The sequence below is a fragment of the Columba livia genome, chromosome 12 (assembly GCF_036013475.1).
Source record: "Columba livia isolate bColLiv1 breed racing homer chromosome 12, bColLiv1.pat.W.v2, whole genome shotgun sequence".
Classification (NCBI taxonomy): Eukaryota; Metazoa; Chordata; class Aves; order Columbiformes; family Columbidae; genus Columba; species Columba livia.
The window spans coordinates 6,946,275-6,970,828 of NC_088613.1; the positions used below are offsets into that span (position 1 = coordinate 6,946,275).

The 24,554-nt window shown below is 47.2% G+C and overlaps 1 protein-coding gene across 1 annotated transcript in view; it reads left to right on the top strand.

The window, feature by feature from the left end:
- GPC3 (glypican 3) overlaps positions 1-24,554 on the top strand; it is a 149,189-nt gene that overhangs the window by 82,989 nt on the left and 41,646 nt on the right. The window contains exons 4-6 of the mRNA XM_065077611.1: positions 7,423-7,556; positions 10,024-10,149; positions 19,968-20,088. Of these exons, the coding sequence (XP_064933683.1) occupies positions 7,423-7,556; positions 10,024-10,149; positions 19,968-20,088 (381 nt within the window). The remainder of the gene's footprint in view (positions 1-7,422; positions 7,557-10,023; positions 10,150-19,967; positions 20,089-24,554) is intronic.

Here is a 24,554-nt window from a genome sequence, read left to right on the forward strand (position 1 = left end):
AGTGGCCACACAGCACCTTGGGGGCTCCAGGTGCTGTCATGTTTTGCACCTGAATCTGGCTTGGGCCAGTCTAGTGTGCTCCTGCTTTTCTCTAGATTGTGCTCCCATGTTTTCGCTTTTGATCTATTGTCACCTTTCAGACAAAGCTGACTTCTCTTTCCAAGAATAAAGCCTTAGTTTGGTTGTCTAAGAAACATCATATTGCATAGGTCTAACTTAAAACCATAATGGGAGCATTAGGATACTACGGGGCCCTCTTTCAGGAAATGTCTCCACTTGGGAAAACTGCATAAGTGAAATTTAAGCCAATGCTTTTTTCCTGACTCTCCCAGTCCATCGCTGGGCTGGGTGCAAGCCCTGGCTGGGGCACCGGCTGCCTGCGCTGTTGTTTGCTGCCGAGGTCTGATGATCAGAGCTGAAATACCAAATTTTGTGTTAAATATGGAATGAGCAAAACACTGAAGGGAAACACTGACTTGAAAAGTTGTGCTTTAATTATACGTCATGGATTATAAAGGCAGAAGGAACAACTGTGATCATTTAGTCTGACTTCCTCTCTACCTATAAATAACAATAAACAGCCTTTTGCTTAAACACAAAGCAGCTTTCTCTGGTGGATTAAACTCTGCACATTGGGGGCACCAGGAAGAAGAAACATCTTGTTTGCATTATTTTATGTAGGTTTGAAAGGGCCCAATTCAAGCTGAGGTCATGGTTCCTTTGAGGGAAAGGGCATCCAGTGCTGGGAGAAGCGGGGTCAGCCCAGGGGTCGGGATATGGTGGGACAGAGTGTAGAATGATAGAATCATTTTGGTTGGAAGAGACCTTCAGAATCCTTGGGTCCACCCATAACCTAACTCTAGCACTAAACCATGTCCCTAAGAACCTCGTCTAAAAGCCTTTTAAAGCCCTTTAGGGATGTGACTCCACCACTTCCCTGGGCAGCCTGTTCCAATGCCCGATAATCCTTTCTGTGAAGAATTTTTTCCTAATATCCAATCTAAGTATGGAGGTACCTCAGATGTTGCGGCACATGCATGGGACAACAGGCATCAGGTCCTCCTGGGGACAGGGTGGCATGCACTAACAGGAGCAGGGATGGAAATGCAGTGCTGGTTTCCGACTGATTTAAGCTATTTGAACGCTGAGCAGCAGGGGAAGTGCAGATGGGGATCATCCAGCTTCAGCAGTTAGCACCAAGGGTTGAAACGCTTTTGCTCCCCTGTGCTCTTCTGACCTTCTGCACCCGCACCCTGACGCAGGTTCTGGGATAGAACGGATGCGTAACCATGTGATGCATGAGACCTGCCAGCTCTTGTGTCACCTGTGTCACCAGTTCGTGTGACAACACACAATTCTCCTTGCCCTGAGGAACCTTACCAGTTAGTCCTCAGGTTACACCACGGCATGGCAAATGCCTTGGGCAGCAGCTGGGGTCTTCAAGGGCAGATGTGCTGTTGGCTCCTCTTCCATCAAGTCTCAAGCCCTCTCTTATTTTTCTCTCGGTCAGTGATCAGAACTGTCTTCACAGACAAGAAGTGAGCCTGGGGTTGAGGCACCCATGGGTGCTCCCTGGGCCCTGTGTTCCTGCTGTGATGCTGAGCCTCTGCAGAGTACCTTGTCATGCTCTACATGAGGGTGTGATATAAAAATGAAGTTATGTTTCCTTCTGAAAATTCCTCCTTCATGCCTCCTTGGTCTGCAGGAGGTAAAGACCTGGTCTTCAAACCAGGTGGTGATGGTCTTCAGTGTAACCTGGTCTGGTAGCTGCAGTGGTCCCTCAGCATTTGTAGCACGTGTTTGCAGCATGTGTTGGGCGTCACCACGGGCACTGGTGTGACAGGCGCTCTGTTATTCTAAGCATTAGTGTTTGTGTGCATTTTACACATTATAGCATTGCATTATTTAAAGGTGATGCATTATTAAACGCTCTTCTCCTCAGCACAGAGAGTAGGTCACTTCCCGCGATCCCTGCTGCTCCGTGAGAGTGAGTTAGGAAGTTGTCTCTTATGTAATCCCTGCAAGATGATGTCTGAATAATGGAAATCGTAATGCTATAGAGCTGATTAATAGCATTTAATACTCCATTAATAAGGAATTTTAGTGAAATGTGTGTAGAAGACATCTATGTTATCACACTCAGTTTGTTCTTTCTGCTTGAGTGCCTGGAACCAGAGGAACAATCATTACTTAGTTAATAATGATGTGCTTCCTAAAATAAAGGCCTGTAAATTCATTTTATGCCTCTAATCATATTTTCCGCTGTGAGAAGAGTGAGGAAGCAGGGAATTGTCTCTTTTCCATCTTCCTGACAAAATGTATATAATGATTACAAGCATATAATACGAGTGTTTGTCCTATCTAAATGTTTCTTCATTTCTGTTAATCAGCATTTGTTTGAGAGTGCCGTTTATGGAAGGCGATGCAATCACTGGGGTAGTGTGGCAGATTTAAATCAGTAATAAAAGCCTTGGGGAAATTAAGAAGACAAAACATTAACCACAGACTAAACATTAACATATATTAGCATTTTTATTACACCTGTAGAAATGGTAAATGTGCTTGGTTACTACTATTAAAAAGTTTATGTTCTATCCCATATCATCACAATGTATACTTTTGGTTTAAGCCCTTTAGAATTTAATTAAGCAGATTTCTATAGCAGCGCTTGAGTAATAGACTTCAGTTTCACTTTTATGGTGACTTTGTAGATAAAGAATGCATTTATGCCCCATTTATAATGCTAATAATATGTGTGATGGGTAGTGGAGTAGGTTGTGAAAAAGAATTGGGGAAGAACTGCCAAAGCAGGCGGCTGCTTTACTAAGGCTTTCACCTTACTGGTCAAACTGGGTTCCATTGCTGGATGATGCACAGGGTTTAGTGGGCACCAGTTATTTCCTCCGAAGGCAGCACATTTCCTTGAGGTCTGTGGTCAGCTCTTCTGTGCATACCGTAGCAAATCACCCTTTCAGAGGCTGTGTTCAAATCAATTATAATAGTTAATCGCTTTTCAGTTTAATGTGCAGCTTCTCCCAAAGGAAACTCGGGAATAGGTATTAAAATGACATACGGGAACTCCAGAGAGCAGAGAAGATTGTGGGAGGAAATCTTCCAAAATGAGGCCAGCGCCTAGAGGGGAAAAAAATTACTGTGTCTTCCTGGAGAATGAATCTATAAGCAGAAGAGTTCACAGAGAAGACAAATGGAAACTCCATGTAAAGTGTAAGTAAAGGTCAAATATAGCAAACTCTCCTTCGGAGCAGAGTGGAGCTCATGGGCTGAATGAGAAGCGGCAGCAGCAGGTATTCACTAGTGTCTAATGCACTCTCTTCTCTTCCAAGGCAAAGCTGATTAGCCTCTTTTTCAAATCTTCTAGAAAATTACCTTTAAAAAGCTCTTACTCTTGAAAGTGATGCTCTGATTGGCGCTGAGGATCACACGTGTGCTGCTTTCCAGTCTTTCCCCACCTGGGACTTGCTTGCTGGCGTGCAAGGCAAGAGGGTTTTGTCTTGTGCCGGGGTTTGGTCGGTGGCCCCGGTGCTGTGAGCGATGCCGGTCTGGGGGTGCCCATGGGGGCTTTGCCCCCCATCAGCGGCACCGAGGCACAGCTGCTGACGGTGCATCGCTTCCATGCAGCTGCAAACAGGTTCCCAGCAGGTCTCCGGCACCTCTTGCTTTAAATTAGAGTGGGCTGATAGCGCTACTCCATTAGCTTTGTCCCCGTGCTCCTCTGAAATCAATGTTCCCTCTAAAGCAGAGCCATTATGCGCTGTGTGGCTCCCCAGGGTGTTGGGAACCAGCTGTTTCCCAATCCGGCACGGGGACTGTCAGCAGCTGGTGGGTCCCGGAGAGCTGTGAGTTCCCCAAGGAGCTGTGCCCCACCAGTGGGCATAGGCTAGCCCTATGGCTGGAGTAAAGAAATGGGGTGGTGGGTAGTAATCAGCAAAGTGTTCCCCTTGTGGCCTGGGTCACGCACGCATGGAAGAGGCTAATGAAATTGGGTAATTAGTGAGTTTGTTAATGAGCTGGGGCAGGGAAATTTAGCTTCAGCTCTTAAAGTATTGGTTGCTCTGGGGGCTTATAAACGTTCAGGGATTGGAGAAGGTTTTGCTTGTCTTGTGTCCACTCGAGGCAGTTTTTCAGTGGACTGGCAGATTCTCTTAAAAAGGAACAAAAAACCCACACTGCCATTTGATTTACTTATTCATTTTTTTTGTGGCCTCAAGTTCCAAACTTCAGCCTGCTCTGGGACTGTGTGTGACATGAAAAAGAGACTGCATGGCTCTTGCACTGAATATACTTTAGGTAAGGACTCATGTATATTTATGATCCTGTGGACAGCATGCACAACCTGAGGTGAAGAGCCAGCGGTTCCATTCTGTTGATTCGCTTTGAATTTCACATTTATGGTTGTGTGGTTGGAGGGAGCCACGTATTACCACTATTGCTTGATACTAGTTTAGCACACATGATTAGATGTGCCACTTTCCTTTTGCTCTTGCAGGCATCCCACCTTGCTGGGGACCTGGGTGCTCTTGCCAAAGCAAACGGTGCCTATAGAGCTGAGGCATCTCACTTTCTGCCCCAGAAGTCTAACGCTTTTGTTGTCCCTTCTCTAACTGCCCTACAGTGCTATTTTTCTGGACTTACTAAGATTTGGAGCTTGCTTTAAAGTAGCTGTGGTCAGGAAGAGACTGGGAAACTGGATTAATTTGTTCCTGAGCTTGCGGCGGGGACTCAGAAAGGGGGAAGGATTGAAACACGATTTCTGAGCTGTTGTCCTAGGACCGCTTGTGGCCCACAGACTTTGGCAGATGGCTTGTGAAATCCCTCCCTCCCTCTAAAAAAGTGTACACGATGCCGCCCCTGCAAATGAGCAGGCAATCTGTTACTTCTACATTCTCTCACTTCATTTAAAGTTCAAATCTCAGACAGGTTTTTTGACGAAAAATTGACATTTGTTTCACCGTGACTCTGCAAGATGGGCTTCAGGTTCTTTTTTTACAGAAGAGGTTAATTGGTCCTTGAATAAATAAATAAGTAAAAGTTTGGATGCGCTGCTCAGACTTCCCAGCTTGAAGACTTCATCTGCTGTCCCATGTCAGGGCTAGCATGATCCTGTTTGTGCTTCCATCCGTCTCAGGAGCCTGTGGTACCCAGATGCTGAGTGGGGCTGCGAGGACGTGGCTGAGCTGCAGGAGCTGGGAGCAGAGGGCCTGTGGTACTTCAGTGCCCCGGTCTGCTCAGCCGCTTTGCTGTTTGAAGTGACGTTGTTCACACTGTGTCTCAGGCCATCCCCTCACATTCAGCGTGTCTCAGTACCTTGGGGAAAAAAGCCTTGATCCTGGCCTTGCTCTTCTCTCTGTGTTCAATAGGCTTTGCCAGCTGAAAGACAGGCTTTGGAAAGGGAAGGGGGGGCTTTTCACAGAGGTGGGAGAATCAATGGGAGTCATCGCAAGTGGCAGCTTAAAATATCCAACCTTTTCCTGCTTCTCTTCTCCGCTTTACATGCCCCTGCAGAGCGTGGGTGCAGTGATGCTGCTTCAGTGTCATCTCTTATTCTGTACCCTCTGTCCTTTCACGTTTGCACACCTTGTGTTTCCCCAAGGTGGTTTCATGGCAGGTCTCATCTCTGGACTCCCCGTGGGCTCTGAGGGCGTCTTTGGGGGTCAGATCTGCAAACCCTGGTGCATCCTCATGCCCTCCTCCCAGTCTGCCTGTTGCACAGGATGTGCAGACCCATTCTGCAGCGCTGGGGTCTCAGGTGTCCCAAATGCCCTTGTCCAGCTCTCCTGCTGCTCTGTAGTTTCCTTCTAGTCCTGCCTGCCTGCATTGGGGGATTACCTGACAATTTTGTGGGAGAGCAATGGGTGCTAAAGGAAGAGCCAAAAGGCAAAGAGAACAGCCCAAAAGATGGTGTTCATTTTTCTTACTCCCTCCCTTATTTTTTTAAGCCTGCCACATGATTTAGGGAAGGCAGTAGGGCTGATACATTCTTCTGCAAGTCTTGGGTTTGGCAAGGCCGAGAGGAAACACAGCCAAGGGAGGCCAACAGAAGAATAAACAACAGGTAAGATGCTGCAGGTAGAACTGCTTCAACAGAAGCAGCCACAGGTGCAGAAGGGACTGGTGGCAGCATCTCTTCCCACCATGCTGTGAACCAGAAATGGCAGTGCCCCGGCTCCCGGGAGGTTTCTCTTTGACTCTTCATTGTTTGCCTGAGCAAACAAACCATGCTGCTCTTGATAATGAAAAAGGTGACATTACTAATTTATTTGCCCACCCAAATGCAGGATGTAATAGAACAGAATTAATCTCTTCTCTTTACACATCAGATGCTTGTAGCTTTGGGCAATGAGTGTGCTTTTAGCCTCTGGTGTGTGGCTAACTTGGAGTTTAGCTGGCTGCCTTGGTTTGTGTGGCATGTAGATAAATGAGGTTCTGTGAGGAACAGGCGTTTTATGAGTATGTGGCTGGTCCTAAGCCTGGGTGAGGCTCCAGGGAAGAGGGGTCAGTGTTAGCCACAGTGCCTTCGTGGTCCAGCAACTGGCCAAGACCCCTTCACAACCCAGCATAGACATGTCCTGCAGAATAGCATGGAAATGTTCAAAAGGTGGGTTTCCCAGTGGCACCAGTGCCTTGGGGGAACTGTTGTCCCTTGGTGGTCTCCCAGAGAAGGAGATGGCTGCACATCTGCAGAGGCGGCTGCAGCACTGCTGGCTGAGTCTTGGGACATTGGCTGCACAGGGGAGCTTTAATGAGGCATTTTGGATTCGTTCCCTTGCTGCTGCAGCCGGTTACCAAATCATCTGTGTGCTAATGAGCTAATTTGTGTCATTAATAGAGCCCTGTTAATCAAGACCTCCCAGGGTATGACTGGGCTGCAGCCATAATGCTTGCTTTATTTTAGGTCCTGATTTTTTTAATTAATAATGATGTGTGTGATGCTCATCCCTGGGCACCTGCAGTGCAGTCCATGTGGATGCCAAGCTGCCTCGAGATGCAGAACTGGCATCTCAGGATTTACTTTTGGAGGGGAGATGTTTGCTAGAAGTCTGTCTAGAGTGGTGGAGTGTAGCATCCTGAGGTGCCACGGCTTTCACCAGGGGCTGGAGAACATCTTGAACATGAGTCTAACCTGGCACAAGGAGCTCTGCTGGTCACACCTGCAGCTCTGGGGTTTTGACAATCACAGGGGCACTTTGATGCCTGAAAATCTTGCCTGACCTTTCCTGCTTTCTCTCCCACACATGGGGTATTCGTACAAGAGTGGGGTTGTGTTCTTAGGGCAGCAGTTTGTTTTCAGGCACTTGCAAGACCTATGGGAGAGATGGGGATGACAGGATGACTGACCAGCTCTTTTCCTGAAGTATTTCTTGTCCCAGCGTTTCCTCATGCTGCTGTGTTTGTGTTTTCCAGATCAGCCGGTTGTGCGGCCACGCTCAGCAGAGGCAATATCGATCAGCTAATTACCCTGAAGACCGTTTCGTTGACAAGAAAGTCCTGAAGGTGGCTCGCATTGAGCAAGAAGAAACCCTGTCAAGCAGGAGGAGGTGAGAGTGCCCAGGCTGAGCGTGATGCCCAAGGGGTGGGCTGCAGGAGTGGTCACCGTATGGATGGCCTTATAGAAGCAGATGGAAGAGCTTCTTGTTTCCCTTACCCATAAACCTGCAGCTGGTTTTAACTCTGAATATCAGAGCTTCTCTATGGCTGGCTTTTTATTTATTTATTTATTTTTACTTGTAAAACTTTCTCCTGCTTTTCATCTTTGTTCTGCCTTTTTTTGCAATGCACCAGGCACCCAGAGTCATACACCAAACACCATGCCTGGATTTCCTGGGCACTGCTATAGTGCCCAATATATTCACAGGTGTAGTTATAGGTAGAAATGGTGGCTCTAGCCTGGAACATTGTGCGTAACACTGTGTGTGTAAGTTAGGGGGACTCATTTCACTTTATTTTTGTGCAGTCTTTTACAGTAGCTCAGGAATGTTAACAGCCTTTTACTGAATATTTTTGAAGTGAAGCAGGTGCCTTCACTGCTGTTACTGCCCCCTGTGCTTTACACAGGGACTGTGTAAATAGAAGCTGTAATTCAGTGGACTCACACTGGTGTGTTGGGGAGAAGCATCTCCTCTCTGGATCTGAAAGCTCATCCAGAGACGTGCTGTGCCTTTACTGCTATCTTGAATACAAGAAAAATCCCTTGGAAGAGAAACAGGAAAACTTGGCAATTTCGGGAACTGGGGATAGACTAAGTTGGGTGGATTTCTCTTTAAATAGTAACAGAGCCACATTCTTGATAGAGTTCCCATGAGATATAGCACCAGGGCTTGCATTCCTCCGTTGTCTCGACATGTCGGAGGGTCACGCATCCCATGCTCTGATGGAGATGTCCTTCGAGGGCTGTGAAGTCTAATGAAATCTGCTGCGATTAATTACGTGAGCTCATACCTGCAGATATGGAGGAATTTCTCACTTCCCTTCCCCTCCTGGCCTGGGCTCAGCTCCCCAGGAAGGTTTTCTTTAGCATAAGGCTTGTCCTGCTCAAGGTTTGGTGTAAATGAAGACCCAGGTCTTGCTTCATTTTGGTTTTCTAAATGGTGTTGGGTGGAGCTCCTGCCCCACTGTAAGCCCAGTGCAGGAGGTGGTTCATGCGGGTGGTGAATGCTTGAAGCATCCCTCCAATTTGTGCAGGGGGGTTGTGGGCTGAACTCCCACCCTTTGGAGTGGCTTTGACTCCTCCACCAAAGGTTTATTGGGATGAACAGTGATGGGTGGATTGGTGCTTGCCATATCCCATCAGGCTGCGTTGTGGTGAGTAGGGTGGGACCTGGGTGGCCCTCTGTCTGCCTCCATGGGCTGTGTCTGGAGCAGAAACAGGCTCCTCGTTAGCAAAAAGGCAGCTGCAGCTCAGGCTGCCTTCGCTGGAGCTGGGTATCTTCTCCTTGTTTCGCCTGCCCCCAGCTGGCAGTTGTAGGCTTTCGTCCACGAAATCCTCAAGCAAATAGAAGCGAAGAGGGATGGAGGGAGCTGCGCACCCCCTCTGCACCCCAGCCTGCCCAAGCTCACTGTATCTGACAGCAGGGTGCTGGGGCAGCTCCCGACAGCTGGCAGGGCACAGCAGTCGTGTCCCACCACTACGGACACCAAGACAATGCCCCTAGGACTGCTGGAGGTGCTGATACCTCCTCATCCCTCCCGGGGAGAAAGAAGACCAAGAAACAGCCCCTTGCCGAAGGGGGATATGCGTTGAAGCCAAGTCAAGAGACTGTGAGACTAAGGCTTGCTTCCTCCAGTCCCTGCTCTTGTATTATCGCGTACTTTGTGCCATTTACTGAATTAAATCTGTCAGTGTTTCCAAATGACAGCTGCTGAGTGCCTCTGAGAGGACAGACCTGGGCTGGGGGGGCGGGCACATCCCACTCCCATACCCCCCGTCCCCTTTCTGCTGGCTATCAGAGTCTCTGGGGTGAGTTCCTGGGGTCAGCCCATGTCCTGGCACCTCTGCATCGCTGCCAAAGGGGACCTGCCAGGGACACAAGTCCTTGGTTCTGGGAAGGGAGGGTGCACGGTGTACGTACAGCCTGACATCCCGTTTGCCCGGTGCTTCTGCAGTTCCTCTTCTGTAACCTGTCCTTTTGAATGCAGACTGTGACCCCATGGCCAGCCCAGCATATACCTTGAAATGGTGTGTTTTTGACAGTGCAGCATGAAAACAAGTGTTACCCATCTTTATAGGCTTTGGTGTGCTGCATGGGTGGGCTGAGGTCCTGCTGCCCCAGCATCCCTCCCGTCACAGGCAGTTTTGCCCTAGGAAGCATGGATTCAGCCCTTGACTGAATAAAATCAGGGGATGATGCAAAATGCTACCTGAGGTCAGAAATAAGTCTGATGCTTCATGGTTTGTTTGCACCCATCTGGTTTCTTGTGTTTGTTTGACTACCTTCACTGGTTAAAATGTACCAACCCAGTCTTCTTCTTTTAACTGAGCGCTATCTTTTTCCCCTTTTCTTCCAGGGAACTCATTACGAAGCTGAAGTCTTATAGCGGTTTTTACAGCAGCTTGCCAGAGTACATCTGCAACCACAGCTCCACTGTTCAGAACAACAGTCTTTGCTGGAACGGACAAGAAATCATGGAGAGGTGAATCATGTTTCCCTTCCCCCTTTTGCTGACCAGGCGCAGGAATGGTCTGTGTATGGGACGTTGTTCATTCCCTTCAGAAACATTTGCAGAACCTGCTGCTGTAGCTCAGAGGGATGTATGAAGTTTGTGCAGTGGGGAGAAGGGGTCATGTGCTGCCCTCCGCTGAGTTTGCTGCATTCTGCTGTAAAAACCCTGCAGCCCTGACTGGGTTTGCTTGGGGTAGGCTGGTAGTGGTGAGCCAAGAGTCGATCAGCAGGAGCCCACCGCAGCCGTGCTCCCATGGGAAGGGGCATCATGGTGCTAGGGGTGGCTCTAGTGGAGCAGCAGTGGGGACATCTGCCACCATGCACTGGGTGTCTCCTACCCCATCCACGCAGTGACAAGGATGATAACCTTGGTGGGCTTCTCCTTGGCCGTGGCTCTGTGCTAGAGGAGCTCAGGACCGCTGATCTCTGGTGGTGCCACTGCTGCCATCTGACCGTGTTCCCGCAGCCGAGCCCTGGCTGTCCTCTGTGGATGGAGCCCATCACACCAGGGTCCAGCTCATGCCCTGGCTGCTTTTCCCTGTGCCACTTGCCACTTCTGAGGATGTCCTGGTGGTAACTGTGAGGTTAATGAAGACAAACAAGTACAGGATTAATAATGTAAAGGGGAAGGAAGTGTTAATAGAAATGGAGATTTTTTTTTTTAATCTTGTAAAAAATGCCCCTCAGGAATGTTAAAGAATGTGGAAATAGAACTTGGAAGTATTTTTTATAATTGTACATAAATCTCCTCTAATAAATCATCCTTTGCTGTTAAGTAGTTTGCATAAGGGAAGAAGTAGAAATAAAACCAGGAAGTGGTGAAACGTTGAGGGATTAATTATGACTTCTAGATCAGTAACCTCAGGTGGTAATTAGCCTGTACTTGCAATACTGACCCACAATGCTGAAAGGACCAAAATAGCATCAAACTGTGTTTTGAAAAAATTTGCTCAAGCATCTAAGATCACATGCTTAATAATAGGTACCTAATTTGCCTGAAGAAAAATGTGTCCTCTATCTGTACCTATTTCTGGAAAATATTGAGTTTCCATGCCTAAGTAAGAACAACAATTGAGGGAAAAAAAAGGTGATTTCAATATAGTCTCACTGATTGTTATTTAAAACTGTCTTGAAACAATCCAGTAAACACTGCAGCTTTGCAGGGGAGGACCTGGGGTGAGGAAATTTGAACAACCCCGCAATGGCAGGGTGTTTAGGAGGGAGAGCAAAAGGGTGTACAAAATAGAAATAGCTGTTGCCCCCTAAATACATCAGCCCACCTTGTGTTTGTGTTTTTAGCATCTCTATCTGTAACGCTTCCCATGGTGACCCTCTCCTCTCCATAGGCTGCAAAAAGGTGTTGTATGTGGTAGAGCTTCTGACAATAAAATACAGGGAGAACTCAGCTAAATAAAGCTGAACTAAAATAACGGTCCAGGGTGCTTCTCTTCCAGGATCCATTTGTAAAATCTGTTTCAAATGGAAGCAAAGAAATTGTCAAATTTGTCCAAAAAGTCGATTGTGTTGTTTCACATGAAACCTAAACTGACTGCTTCATATGCTTGGACTTCCCAGCATGGCATCTCTTTCAGAGAGTCTGTGAGGATTCCTGAAAATCAGGAGCATTTAAGGTACTGTTTCTTGAGTACTCTAAAGCACCAGTGTCATTATTCAATGTTTTCCCCAAGAGGGAGCCAAGCAGCTGTTCACTGCTTAGGAGCTCTTTCCCAAGCTACTCTGAGAATGTGTATTTTGTACTCGAGTGTTTCTGGCATGGCTGCCACAATTCTCCTCCCGGACTGATGTGCACTTTTTTGTCATCAAACTCCAGCTTGCCACTTTTTGCAAGAAACTTGGCATTTTTTAATATCCCGTATTAATTTCAGGATGCTGACCAGGTGGTTGTCCCATGTCTGTAACAGCTGCCAGAAAGACAGGTCTGATTTTCTAGCTTTTGTGCATGTAAAATATATTTCACATCTTAATGTTTCCTTCTTGTTTTGTTGGATCTTGGCTTTTGCAAATCAGATCTTCCTGGCTGAAAGTTCAGCAGGCTGGACAGGAGGGGACGCTCATGCCTTGCACTTAACCTGCTGCGTGTGGTTGCTGTAGCTGGATACGTTTCACCTCGGGGCAGGATTGAGTTGCCTGAGCGTGGGCACCATGTGCAACCTGAGACACCTTTGGGTTTCTGGGACATCCACAGGGAGATCTAAGACCACCCAGGTCCCTGTGGAGTGGTTGTTGGGGCTCAGGGGAGACATCTGGCCCTTCCTATAGCAATATTTGAGGTGCCCACCCTAGGGATAGGTTAGAAAGCACCTGCCAAAGCTGCCGAAAGCTTTGTAGAATCATGTGAAGACCAGAGGGATGGTTGGGTGTATGCTGTGTTTCCACATGTTTCCATGTCTGGTTCTGCAGATGATGGATAAAGCTGCTTGGGCATTGCTACGTATCAGTGAACCTGGCCTGAACACCCTTATGGGCCTGTCTGTGTTCCTAGAGCCTGTGGCTGTTTACCTCTCACATCTTTAAAGCAGTACTTGAGTGTTAATTAAGTGCTGATGAATCAACATCACTCATCCTGCTTTGTGTATTCTAGCATTTTTCATATGTTCCATCCCTCATTTTCTTTAACTGAGTCTTGGTGGCCCTTTGTCCATCTCATTTACTTCTCCAGGTTGGACCATCTAATGGCAAGAATTCATCCTCCTTCCTGAGGTTTGATCTGTGGGTTAGGAGTTTGATCGCCACCCCTTATGTGGGTTTAGGACATGCTGCCTTGAAATAATGGCTTGCAAACAGTGCCAACTATACAGGGAAGGTTGATTTTTCTGGTCACACAGAGTACTGCCTGTGTCTTGTGCTGTGCTGTTGCCGTGTGAAGAACATCAGCCAAAGTGGGAATTAGAAATAAAAAACAACACATTACTGCTTTTCACACTTTTCAAAGTGTGCAAAAAGATATCGTGCTTTTATGGGACACCACAGAGATTCACAGCAAAAGCCACATGCGGCACATTCCACAACTTGCAAAGATCTTATGGAGGGGCACAGCGTGTGGCTGTTCATGGTAGCTGGGGACCAGACCTGCTGGATCTCCCCCCTGTCTCTGTGCATCTCTGCACTCCTCTTTGCAGCTTTCCTGGGCTCAATTAATTGACAGGCACTTCCCTGAGATAGCAGAGGGCTGGACATGTAGACAGGGTGGGTGTGCAACAGCTTGAACCTTCCCAAGCGAAGGTTGCCATCATGCCTTTCCTTGCCTCTGTTTGTCTTCATGCCCCATCCTCTGACCTGCCCTCACACTGGTGGTGTTGGGTGGCGAAAAGATGATGTCCAGCCTCTCTTATTCTCATCTCCATCCAATGTAGAGAAAAACCAAAGGATGATTCTTATCACTGAAGTCCTGACTGGATAATTGGCTCAGCTTAAGTCAAGTGGGTGTTGAGATATCGAACTCATCTCAGTTTATATGGGAGTTAGGTACCTGAATCTCAAAGGTGATTTGAGCCTTATACATAGTATCAGGGTTTTGCAGCATTTAATACTAAAAGCCTATTAAAATCTAGATTCTCAGAGTTTAATAATCTGCTTACATGAATATATTCCTTTCAAGCTGTTCTGAATAGAATGACAGCATTTGCCTGCTGCAAAACTTGTAAGCGCACTAAGTATTACTGTTAGATACTGCAATTTCCAGATTTCTCGAGACAAACTTTTACATTAATCTAAATCACCCACATAACTCTTGTTCTCTTTATACCAATTCCAGATTAATATATTTTTAGCACCTTGCCAGATTCTCTTCTTCAAGATAGAAGTCTCAGATTTCCCTGCTGTTGCCAATGTACTGTGGTTTGTTTAAATCATGCAAACCATAAACAATGAAAGCACAATTGGAAGCAAGAGAGAAAAACGAGATTCTGTAATTGGAACAAAGGAAATTCCATGCCAGCAATAACCCTTTAGTTCATGAAGAGTTTGGTTATTTCTGGCAGTGCTGCAAAATATCTGATACAATGGAGTCCCCAAAGAGGGAGGCTGTATAACTTTCAAGCACATGAAACACAGCTTTGTAGCAAATGTAAGCCATAATGAAAATATAGTAGGCAAATTCAGTGGGGTTTTGACTGGCCATAATTGTTTCCAGAGTATTTCAGAAATGAAGATCATGAATCTTCCTCTATTAAGCCAGCTGCTTGGTCTTGGGTTTAGCCAATTTTTCCATCATATATTTGTCTTGAACTTTACTGAGCTGAAGGAAGAATGGAGGGAGACTTCAGCTTGTCCTTTTATGCTACAGACTCCCATTGGTTTGCCATCAATATCAGTTTTTGCTGTTCCTTCTTAAAATCCCATTTCCCAGAACCAGGATTACCTGAGACTTTGTGTTTATAACCAAACTAACATCTGCAGGATGCTTCCTGACTGTACCGTGTTGCGTAGGGTGGTTGGGAAGAGGCCAGGAACTGATGCAGCAGTTTCTCAGATGGTTGGAAGTAGCTCTTCCAGCCTTTTGGCTCCTACCACTCACATTGCTGATGTGACACTAAGTTTGTCCCAATAAACTAAAAGGCAGCAGGGCCAGAAAGAGTAAAATGTTGGCATCACCACTGCACCCACCTTTACTGACCCATAAAAACCACCTGGAGATAAGGCTTAGGTTCCTGCCAGGGCTGTGGGGGAGAAACTTTTCTGTCGCTCCTTTTTCTTATCTTTTTGCCTCCTGTGCGGTGAGGACTCGGCCTTACCAGCCCATATGGCCTGCAGTAAGTCATGTATTGAAATGCAGAACAGCTTCAGGGGATTGCGGTGCTGGAAATGCCACTCTCTCCAGCTCGGTTATTAAGTCCTGTGCAGTGAAACCTCTTCTCTTGTGTTGTAGTCCTGTCTTGTATCAGACTGTGTTATATTCGTCCCCTATCAACTCCCTCAAGCGAGTATGATTCAGAGAACAGAGATAGTAGAGGAAGAGCCAACAAGGGATACTGTGCTGTTTGAATTGTGGAGCTGCCTTTGAATAAATACTTTCTGCCTGCTTTCCAGTCACAAATTAATTGTTATTTGAATGACAAACTTGCTTTCCTATTTTCTAAAAGGTGTAATTCTTTATGTTTGACTTACAGGATCACTTTCTCTGAATCACACATCAGGCATTGCAATAACTCATCTCTAAGCCCAGTGTGGCCAAGTAGGATGAACACACATTTTACATTCATTGCCATTTATTTAAATTGCATTTGTCATCTTGCTGTCCTTGCTCTGAAATGCAAGCCTGGAAAGAGCTGCATTTGGACTGCAATGACCAAACATTCACAGAAAACATTTGTGGATGGTGGAGTGGAAAGGAGGGGAAAATCCCTTAATTTGACTGCATGCTCTGTCATTTATGGCTGGTGGATGAGAAGGAGCAGGAAGGGTCTGTAGCTGTGCTGTCCCCACAGAAGACCTCAGATCATTAGTGTTTTCACCAGGTGATTGTCTTTAAAGCTGTTTTTAGCGAGGGCTGCTTATCAGCACAATTTACAATGTGACATTTGTCTTTGGAAAATACCATGTTCCCAGCAAGAGCCCATACCCAGGGAGCCCAGGCAAGGAGATGCTACTGACTGACGTCAAGACACGTCAAAGAGGAAAGTATTTTGGGCTTTGCTTATGAAGTGGAAGCCAGACCGTGCTCATGTTGCAACACTGATATCCCCTTGGCACAGGGAGCCTCTGGAACCATGGGGTGGACTTTAACCACTGTGCATATTTGCTGTTCCGTGCCAGTATCACCATGGCAGAGGTATGTGATGGGTTGTATGGAGTGGCACAAGTGTCCTGCAGAAGGCACTCTTTTATTGGCATATGTTGAAAGCAGCCCAAGATGGCTCTGAGATTTCTCCTCTGAGGCTGCAGAACGTGGGAGGAAGGTGATGCTTTGCCTTTGTTTTGTAATGAGACCTGCAAGCCCACCGGCCCTGCAGCAGCTTGGTGGGACACAGGGGAGCCTGCACGGGCACCACTCGGAGACCCTGTGTCCTCCAGCTTGTTGGGGTCTGCAAAGGTGCATCTCTCTACCATATTAAGGTCTGACTGCCTGGCCCAGGCTGCAGGGAGGGGTGCCAGCTGCCTTTTCCAGCTTTTCTGGCATTTCAGGAATGTCGGTCTCTCACTGAAGCTACATTTCAGAGTCTTTAACCCTTTGTTTGGCTGCATCCCACATGCCTGAATGTGTGCCAGGGGCAGAGAGAGGCACAGCTGAGGCGGAGCTGGTGTCCCCCTTGTCCCCAAGGGCACCAGGAGCTCTCAGCTTGGCCATGCAGGGGCATATCCTGAAGCACTTAAGCTGTGCGGGAGCTTGTCTCTGGCTCTTTGGCTGTAGCGTGTTCCCATGTCTCTGCTTCTTTGTGATTCATGCTGCAGGATGTGCAGCTTGCAGATCTCACTGCCATGCTGCTTCAAATGACTTGTGTAATGATGCAAATGGCTCATTTGGGGCTTATTATGTACCCTTGTAACTGGCCAGATGGGAAGCACCAGGCAGTGACACTCTGCTTTCCCAGGATCACTGTTTTACAGAGAGATCCTTTGGCAAATGCTCTCGGGTTTGCTTGCTTCTCTGGTAGACTTGTTCCTCCAGGGAGGGTGATCCGAGGTCCTGGCCACCCCAGCAGAGCCTTCTTGAGAACAATTTCAGTCTTCGAACACGTAGTTACGGTGACTTGCCGTAGCTGTGAGCCTTCCTCCTGTACAACATTGTGTAGGCTGAAGAATTCCTCTCATAGCCACGGGGATTTCAGGAGTTTCGCCCACTCAAACCCAAGCTATTGAATTTCTATGTATAAAACTGTTTAGGGGAGAGATTGTATTAATTTAAGTATGCACCAAAAAGGGCTTTGGTTCTGCTTTTACTAAAACCTGGGGGAGATTTATTCTGCTAGTTAAATCTCTGAAACCACAGGAGACTTTTCAGCAATGTACTTTAAAGTTCCATCAGTGTTTTAAATTAAATTTATAGTGACACCAAAAACGGTAATTTCTTTGGCATATAAAAAGTCATGTGTCCTTTGGATGTTTATGTTCGGTCGCCAGATGTGTTTGTCAGGTTGACATGGTGGCATTAAGTGACTGTGTGACAAATCAGCAGCAGGTTTAATGGTTCACAGTTCCTGATGCCTTATTCCCCTGCACAAAGTTAAGGCCAAGAGTGTTTACAGAGCTGGGCAAGTCTGCGCTTGCGGCAGCAGCATCTTCCCACGAGATGGTGCTCGGAGCTTGCGGTCCTACCGGCCGCCTGCTCTGGGAAGCCACGATCTTCTCCTGAGCATGGGCTGCTACAGGCTGGGATCCAAGCCTGGCACTCTCTGGCCCCGCTTCTACCGGTCACTTAGCTCTCAGCCGACAGCAAGCCTCCGCACGTGTACGTTCTTTTCTGAGCTGGGAGCTATTACTTCTTGAGTGTGGCTGTGGTTTATACTTCCCAGGACAATGCAACTATTAAAAATAAATGAATTTTTAAAAGTGTATTTTGTGCAAAATGTTGAGCCCTAGCTGGAGGCCCCAGCATGGGGAGGGGTGCCTGGGTGGAGAGCAGAGCTGTTGGAGTCGGTACGGTATGGCTGAGCAGCACCGCGCCGCAGGTGAAGCGCTGTGGGGTGGACTGACTGTGCTGCCCCAGTGTGGAGGAGCTAGTGGGGCTTGGGAGACCCAACCTGATGTCTCTGCTTTGCAGTGATGCTTCTTCTGTACCTGGACAAGATGTTTATGTCTAGAAACAGCAATATCCACAGTCGTGTGCTCCTCTGTTAGAGACACAAATGCCTCCTCTCTCCCATTCTGTTTTGGCTGTCATTTCTTTCAGTGAAACATCTTGTGGGGTGGTCAGCTCCCAGCCTAGATGTGAATGGGGGGTGCCCAGTGCTGTGGACCTGGCTGGGGATGCAGAATGCTCCTGTACATCTGTCTTCTGCTTTGAAAAAGCCTTGGAGTGGAAATCAGCCTCAGTGCTGTATTGTAAATGATGTGAATATTTGAGGCTGGGGATGGATTCCTGGTGCACCAGTATAAATCTGAAGTTACCTTTGTATCCTCGCATCTGAGTCAGTCTCATTCCTCATTTAAAGTTTAAGTAAAGCCAACCCCCTGTGTGTCCCCAAAATCCTCTGTGTGTCCCAACAACTGATTGTCCTGGTGCTTCTTGCTTTCTCCCCCAGCAGAAAATCCTCCCTTAGCCAGCAGCACCATCCCTCCCATCTCCCTCCCTTCCTTTTAATCCCTGCTGAAGTTCCACTTCTTCCCCAAAGCCTCTGTGAAATACACTTTGTCATCACCCAAACTCACCCAGCAACACAGGGGTGAAGGATTGGTGGGCAGGGGAGCTGGCAGACGGGGAGGCAGTCACCAGGGCTGGTGCTGGGAGTTGGATAAGGACGTGATGTGTAGGAGATGGATCACAGAAAGGAATATTCATGGTGTTTACCCATGGCACCAGAAAAACAGATGTTGAGTAAAGCAGACTGATGCTCGATGTTATCTCTGTGATCTCGTAGACTGTGCTGGGGTTTGGCAGTGCAAGCTTGGGCGGTCAGCTCTTGGAGATGAGGATTTGCTTTGTGCTTGTACAGTGGCCCGTCACCGGGCCTGTGACGGATACCAACAGCCCGCAGCTCGAGAAGGCACCAGTGTGCTCTGTGCCACTGCTGTGGCCACCCGCAGTCACTGGTGGAGGCTGCTTGTTCTGGTCCTGAAGCCAAGTTTGTGGTTGGTGCAGATGCATTTATCTCGCATCCTGAGCATCATGAGCTTTTACCCATGTACTGAGGGTAGAAATGCGTTTCTCCAAAGGCAGGCACATGGTGATCCCTCTGTCCCTCCTCACGCTTATTGCTCTGATAAACTTTGCCATTGCACAAATTTTGCAGCGGTGGTTTTATATTTATTTCCTAACCCCTGGTGAAAAAGCTGAGTGCAAGCTTGGCTGCACTTCTGTACAGAGCTGGCCTGGCAGCTCAGGGAGGGTCCCTGTGGAGAGCTGCATCTGCCAGCTCTTTATCTGCTTTACAGGTGCTTTACTGACTTGCATGATAGCTGTGTAAATTGAGATATTGCATGGTGCAGAGCCCAGCACCATACCAAAGTCAGGATATGTTCTGTCTAAGCAGTTACTTTGATCCGTAAGGCTGGATCTCATCAAAGACTAAAATCAGGATTGTTTGACAACACCTATTTTCCATTAGCAATGTTGACAGCATTAATTATATTCCGATGCTTTAATTCTTCATTATTGAAATCACACATCAGTGACAGTAATTATTTTGCAAGGGGGTTGATGTTATGCTAATCAGCTTGCAGTTAACTGGGTCATCCCACTCATTTTTTTTGGCTGTGGGCACAACACTACTGCTCTTGTACTGGAGTCTCTGTGGTCTGCCAAGATTTATTTTAAACAAACATGAGCAAGCCAGAATTTCTGAGACAGCTTTTTTTAGGTCTCTTGGGTGCAAGGTATGTGAAAATATTTATCCCTGTTGTATACTGTTTAACATCTTCCTTGGTTACTAATGGACTGGAAAGGACTTCATTGTCCTCAAGTGATACAAGTACATCATCTTGCTGCTTTGCAAAGGCAGAGCAGAAACATTTATGGGAATCTTCTGCCTTTTCTTTGTCGTTAACTGTTTTGCTCTCTCTGTTTTGGAAGGGGCTGGTGCTTATCTTGGAATTTCTTTGGTTTGTACTGCACTTTAAAGATCTCCATATTAGCCCATCACATTGTGGTCTCCTCTGTTCTCATTCTTACAGGTACAGTCCTCAAATGTCAAGGAACGGAGCAAAAGCTCAGCCTGGCAACCACGAGCTGAAGATAAAAGGTCCCGAGCCAGTGATCAGCCAGATTATTGACAAGCTGAAACACATCAACCAGGTTGGTTGCAGACGTGCCAGCGGGGATGGCTCCAGAGTGGGCGGTTTCCAAATCAGTCTGCACTTTCTCTGGGCTCAGCCAGACAACCCGGGGCAGCTCCCTCTGTAGCAGCTGCATGTGGAGCCGGTGCCGCCTCAGCCCTGTGCAGTACCAACCTCAAAGGGCACGTGTGGCGGGTCGTGGTTCGTGCCTGTTGGCCTGCGGGTGCGTTGATGTGTCCCTGTGGTACAATTCTGCTGAGCATCCAGCCCCACAACAAGGGAGGACAGGAAAGATGGGGCTGCTGTGCTTGCCACCAAGCATGAGGTGCTTGTACAGCCTGGCATCCCCTCTTGTCAGATGAGTCCCCTTTGGCATTGCTCATGGCTGGAAAAGAAGCGTCACTTGTTTCTTTGCTGTATCTCCCTGGGCATCCGCTGCCAGTCACTGCTGTGGCAAGTTACCATTGAACGGGGAAGTGGCAGAGCTGGGTGAGACCCTTTCTGCTGGGGAGGGAGTGTCCTTCCCACGGTCTCAGACCTGGCATCGCTGCTGGGACAAGCAGTATCTTGTCTCTACCCATCATGCCAGGCCAGATTAGGTTTGTGAACAAGCCCCACCGCTCCCAACAGATTAGATGGCACCTCTGTACAGCATTCAGCTTGTTCATGTCCCAGAGCTCTTCTGCAGCACTGCCTCAAGCTGCCCAGGCTGGGGTCTGGCTCTGGACTCTGCCCTCTTCTCTGTGACTGAGTAACTCATAGAGGGGATGTTTTTCAGGAGGCTGATAGCTTGGACCTTTGTACTTTCCAGCATTAGGACCTCACAGGGCAAACACTCGGGCGGTGATGCCGTTTGTTAATATGGCTGAGTTACCCGGTCCCTTCTGAGAGAGCTCTTACTTGTGGGGACATTGTTCAGCATCACTCCGGCACGAGGCTTTGGGCAGTGGCGTGTTCCCTGGGGTTAAGCCCAGCTTTGCTTCCCGGCTGGGTGGGCTGCGAGGGCTGCTCTGTCTGGAGTTGCTGGCTTTGCGACTTTTCTGCTAACCTCTGCTTTCCTGCTTCTGAGGCTGACAGGGAATGTTTTCATAGCCGTTCCCAGTTTGAACCCTGCGCCCTCCCATGCAGGCATGCCTCATTAGCTTCTATCTGGGACCGGGATGCAGCGAGGGATTTGGGGTCCCTGGGAGCACCCCAACATGCAAGAGGCATCGTGGGCAGTGGCAGCACAGCCTGCGCTGCCTTCCTATGTGCCTTGCTGAGCCATCTGCCAACAACCCATAATTACTAAAAGGAGGGGGAAAAAATAAAAGCATAATCAGCTCCCTATTAAATGGGGTAGAGGGCAGGCTTCAACCTGCAGGTGATAATGATATTTTGCCGTTCACAGTGAGAAAGTCGCACCGAACAAAACATGGTTATTAGTGTACTTGAAACTGCTGACATAAAGTGGTTGTGAAATGCTGGCTGCCAGATTGGGTCAAGTTAGGTCTTTGCTGAACAGATCAGGCTGCTGAGGAGCAGAGATCCGTGGAATGACAGACCCTGGGTAAACATTGCCAGGCTGAACTCAGCTGTTTGCAGCAGCAGAGGGTCTTTGTCAGCTGCTGCTCTGAGAAAAATAGTGATAAGGGGTGAATATGGTCAGCTGGGTCATGATCTCTTACAGTGCTTCCCCTCCTTGGCGTGCAGGATGGGATTGGAAGGTGTTATGCGCGGCAGGTGAGTTGTTTTGATTTAAACAGCATAAGAGTCTGAAAAAAAAAATAATCAAACCCTCTTGTAAAGTTGTGTTTGAGGAAGAAGGGAATAGAGGATAAAATCAGGAGAAAACGGGAAGTGATTTGTGAAAATTAGTTATGAACCTAGGTGTTCCTGCAGAGGGTCTGTAGTCTCTGCTAAGTGGCTTATATACCGGGAAAGTAACTGTGGAGACTTAAATTTGGGATTTGAGGTGTCAGAGCTCACCATCACACTTCTTTTCTTGGCCTACTGAAGTTTTGCGCTCTCCTTCACATCTGGAAGGCATCTTGAATACTGAAGAGTAGGAAATGTGGAAGGAGCAGCTCTGGATGAATTACAGTTGTGTTTTTCAGGTGTTGGCTTCAGATCTGGGAAGCGGTGGGGACTCCTGAGCTGGGGAGGGGTGAAAAATCTCTGTATCCACCAAGCTGAAGCCAACAGCGGCTTTTAAAGGTTTTCAAGTCTCCAGAATCTTTTGGAGAAAAGAGCATCTTCTCAAGTGTTCGTAGTTTTCATAGCTGTAAACTGGATTCTACCAGTAAACTGTGAATCTAGTACCATATGATGAATTCCTCCCTGTTTGTTGTGTTGAAGATGCAGCTTAGATGTCAGGGATATGGGTAGAGTCAGCAGCCACGCTAGTTGGTGCAATCTTTGTAGAGCTCCACAGCTTCTCCTAGTAGATTTTTTGCTTAATGTCTGTAATTTGCTGACGACTTGGCTTCAATTTATTCCAGGCTGCTCATGCTGCTGAAAAATGTGTGCCCTTTCAGCAATATGCCACATTTTTGAGCTTGCTTGGGTTTGGCAAATGTGTTGTGTGCGGAAATCGTGCTCACTCATTAGTTCGTGTCTTCTCAAACTGGGAATCTGGGAAAATGCACATATAAATGAGAAATTCTCATTGAACTTCTGCAGCTTGAAATGAGAATGTTTTTTATGCATTAGAACAAAATCCACAGGGACCGAAAGGAGTATAGAAAACCTAACCCAGAGAGAAGGGGAACTAAAAGTTTGCCAGAGTGTATTAGTTTGGTTCAAGCACCTCTTATCAAGCTAAAATAACTAAATGAATAAAGCTCACTGCCTGACTAGTTGCTGTGTCAAGTCTGTCCTTTCCACGTGTGTCCCCCTTGGTGGTGCCGACTCATCACATCAAGACCCTGGACCATTTTTATTTCACCTGAACATCTGATTGTGGGAGGTGCTATTTTTTGTGCATTGGTGGGCGAGATGGTTTATTGTTGCCGTATTGAAAGTAATGATTTCTTTTTTTTTTCAGTCTGTTAGATGTCTTCCAAGTCTTAATTTGAGTTATTTTTGCTGTGTGCCCAGAGGCATGAACAGCCCATCCATAAATATTAGCATTGTTATCTCAGCTGGGAGGCCAAGGGTCACCTTCAGGAAAATGAGTTGGAACTGGTTCCTAACTTTTATTTCCCAGAGTGGATGGGGTCTGTTTCTAGCTAGAAGGGTTTTCACTCATCCCACATGTGAACCTAGATTGAAATTAAAAGGTTATTCTGTGTCAGCATGAGGTCTTGCTCAGTTTTTTTGTGACATGATAGCATCCCTAGGCAAAAAGGGGTGTGCAAGGTGAGCTATTTATCTGGTCACTCAGTTTTCCTTCCCCTATGGGGACGTTTGGATGGCTGACATATGGGGATGAGATTCAAGTTTTAGCAGATATGCATGGTGGTGGAAGCTATGATGTCCCATGTCCTGGGCACTGTGCCACACTGGTGACCTCCTATTGAACCTTCTTCCAAGAAAGGCTCCAGAGAGTTGACCTGAGTGATGCTGACGCGAGGATGCAGCAGGGATGGAGACTGTGGGTACTGGATTGGCTGATGTGGCACTTTCAGTCCTTCCTCCTGTCGCTGTCTGTCCCCAGCTGACTTGTGTGCTCTCTGCAGTGCCTACAGGGCTGTGACACCATTGCAATTGCAATTACTCACCTGTTTAAGCTCATGCCCAGTTCCGATCCCTTTTTCTGCTTAGATAAATCCTGGTGTTTATCATAGGACCATCTCTAGGAGGAAGAGCACAATTTTAGAAGAAAAGGGGTGAAAAAAAGCACCAAAAAATGAAGAATAAAATCCATAAAAGGAAACTTAACTGGGGGAGATGTGTCTTTACAGGATTGAGAGGCCTGGAAACATATTGTACATTTCCAGACACTGAAGTTAAGGGCTCATTTAGAATAGTTCAGATATACTGGAGTTTGACAGTTCTTTGGTTTCCACATCAAACAGTCTGTAATTTATTGCCCCGTAAAGGGACTGTGTTTTTATCATATTGCATATTCTCTAGCCAGAAATCTAACTACCATGTAAGCTCTTGAAAAAAAAGAAACAACCCTTTGGGGATCGAAATCCAGGCAATATGCTTCTACAGACCCTGAGAAACTCACTTTGATTTATTTCCTTGGAAATAAGGGGAACACACAATTTCTTCGAGTATCACAGCTGTTCCCCCAAGCAGGATCTCACCATCTTTCTTCTCATGCTTGGTGTAAAGACCCAGGTCCTACAGTGAGCCCCATGTGAGAGGGCCTTGTGTTGCTCTTCATGGGGTTTACAGGAGGATGAGATCAATATTTAGAAGTCTTACAAGTCAGTAAAACACAGAGCTGGAGCAAGGGGGAGGGGAAAAAAAGGAGGGCCAGAGGTGCGAATGACCGAAGACAAAACAGACTTGAAGTGTGCAAAAAGAAGCATGTCCCAGCATTTAAATTCCCGT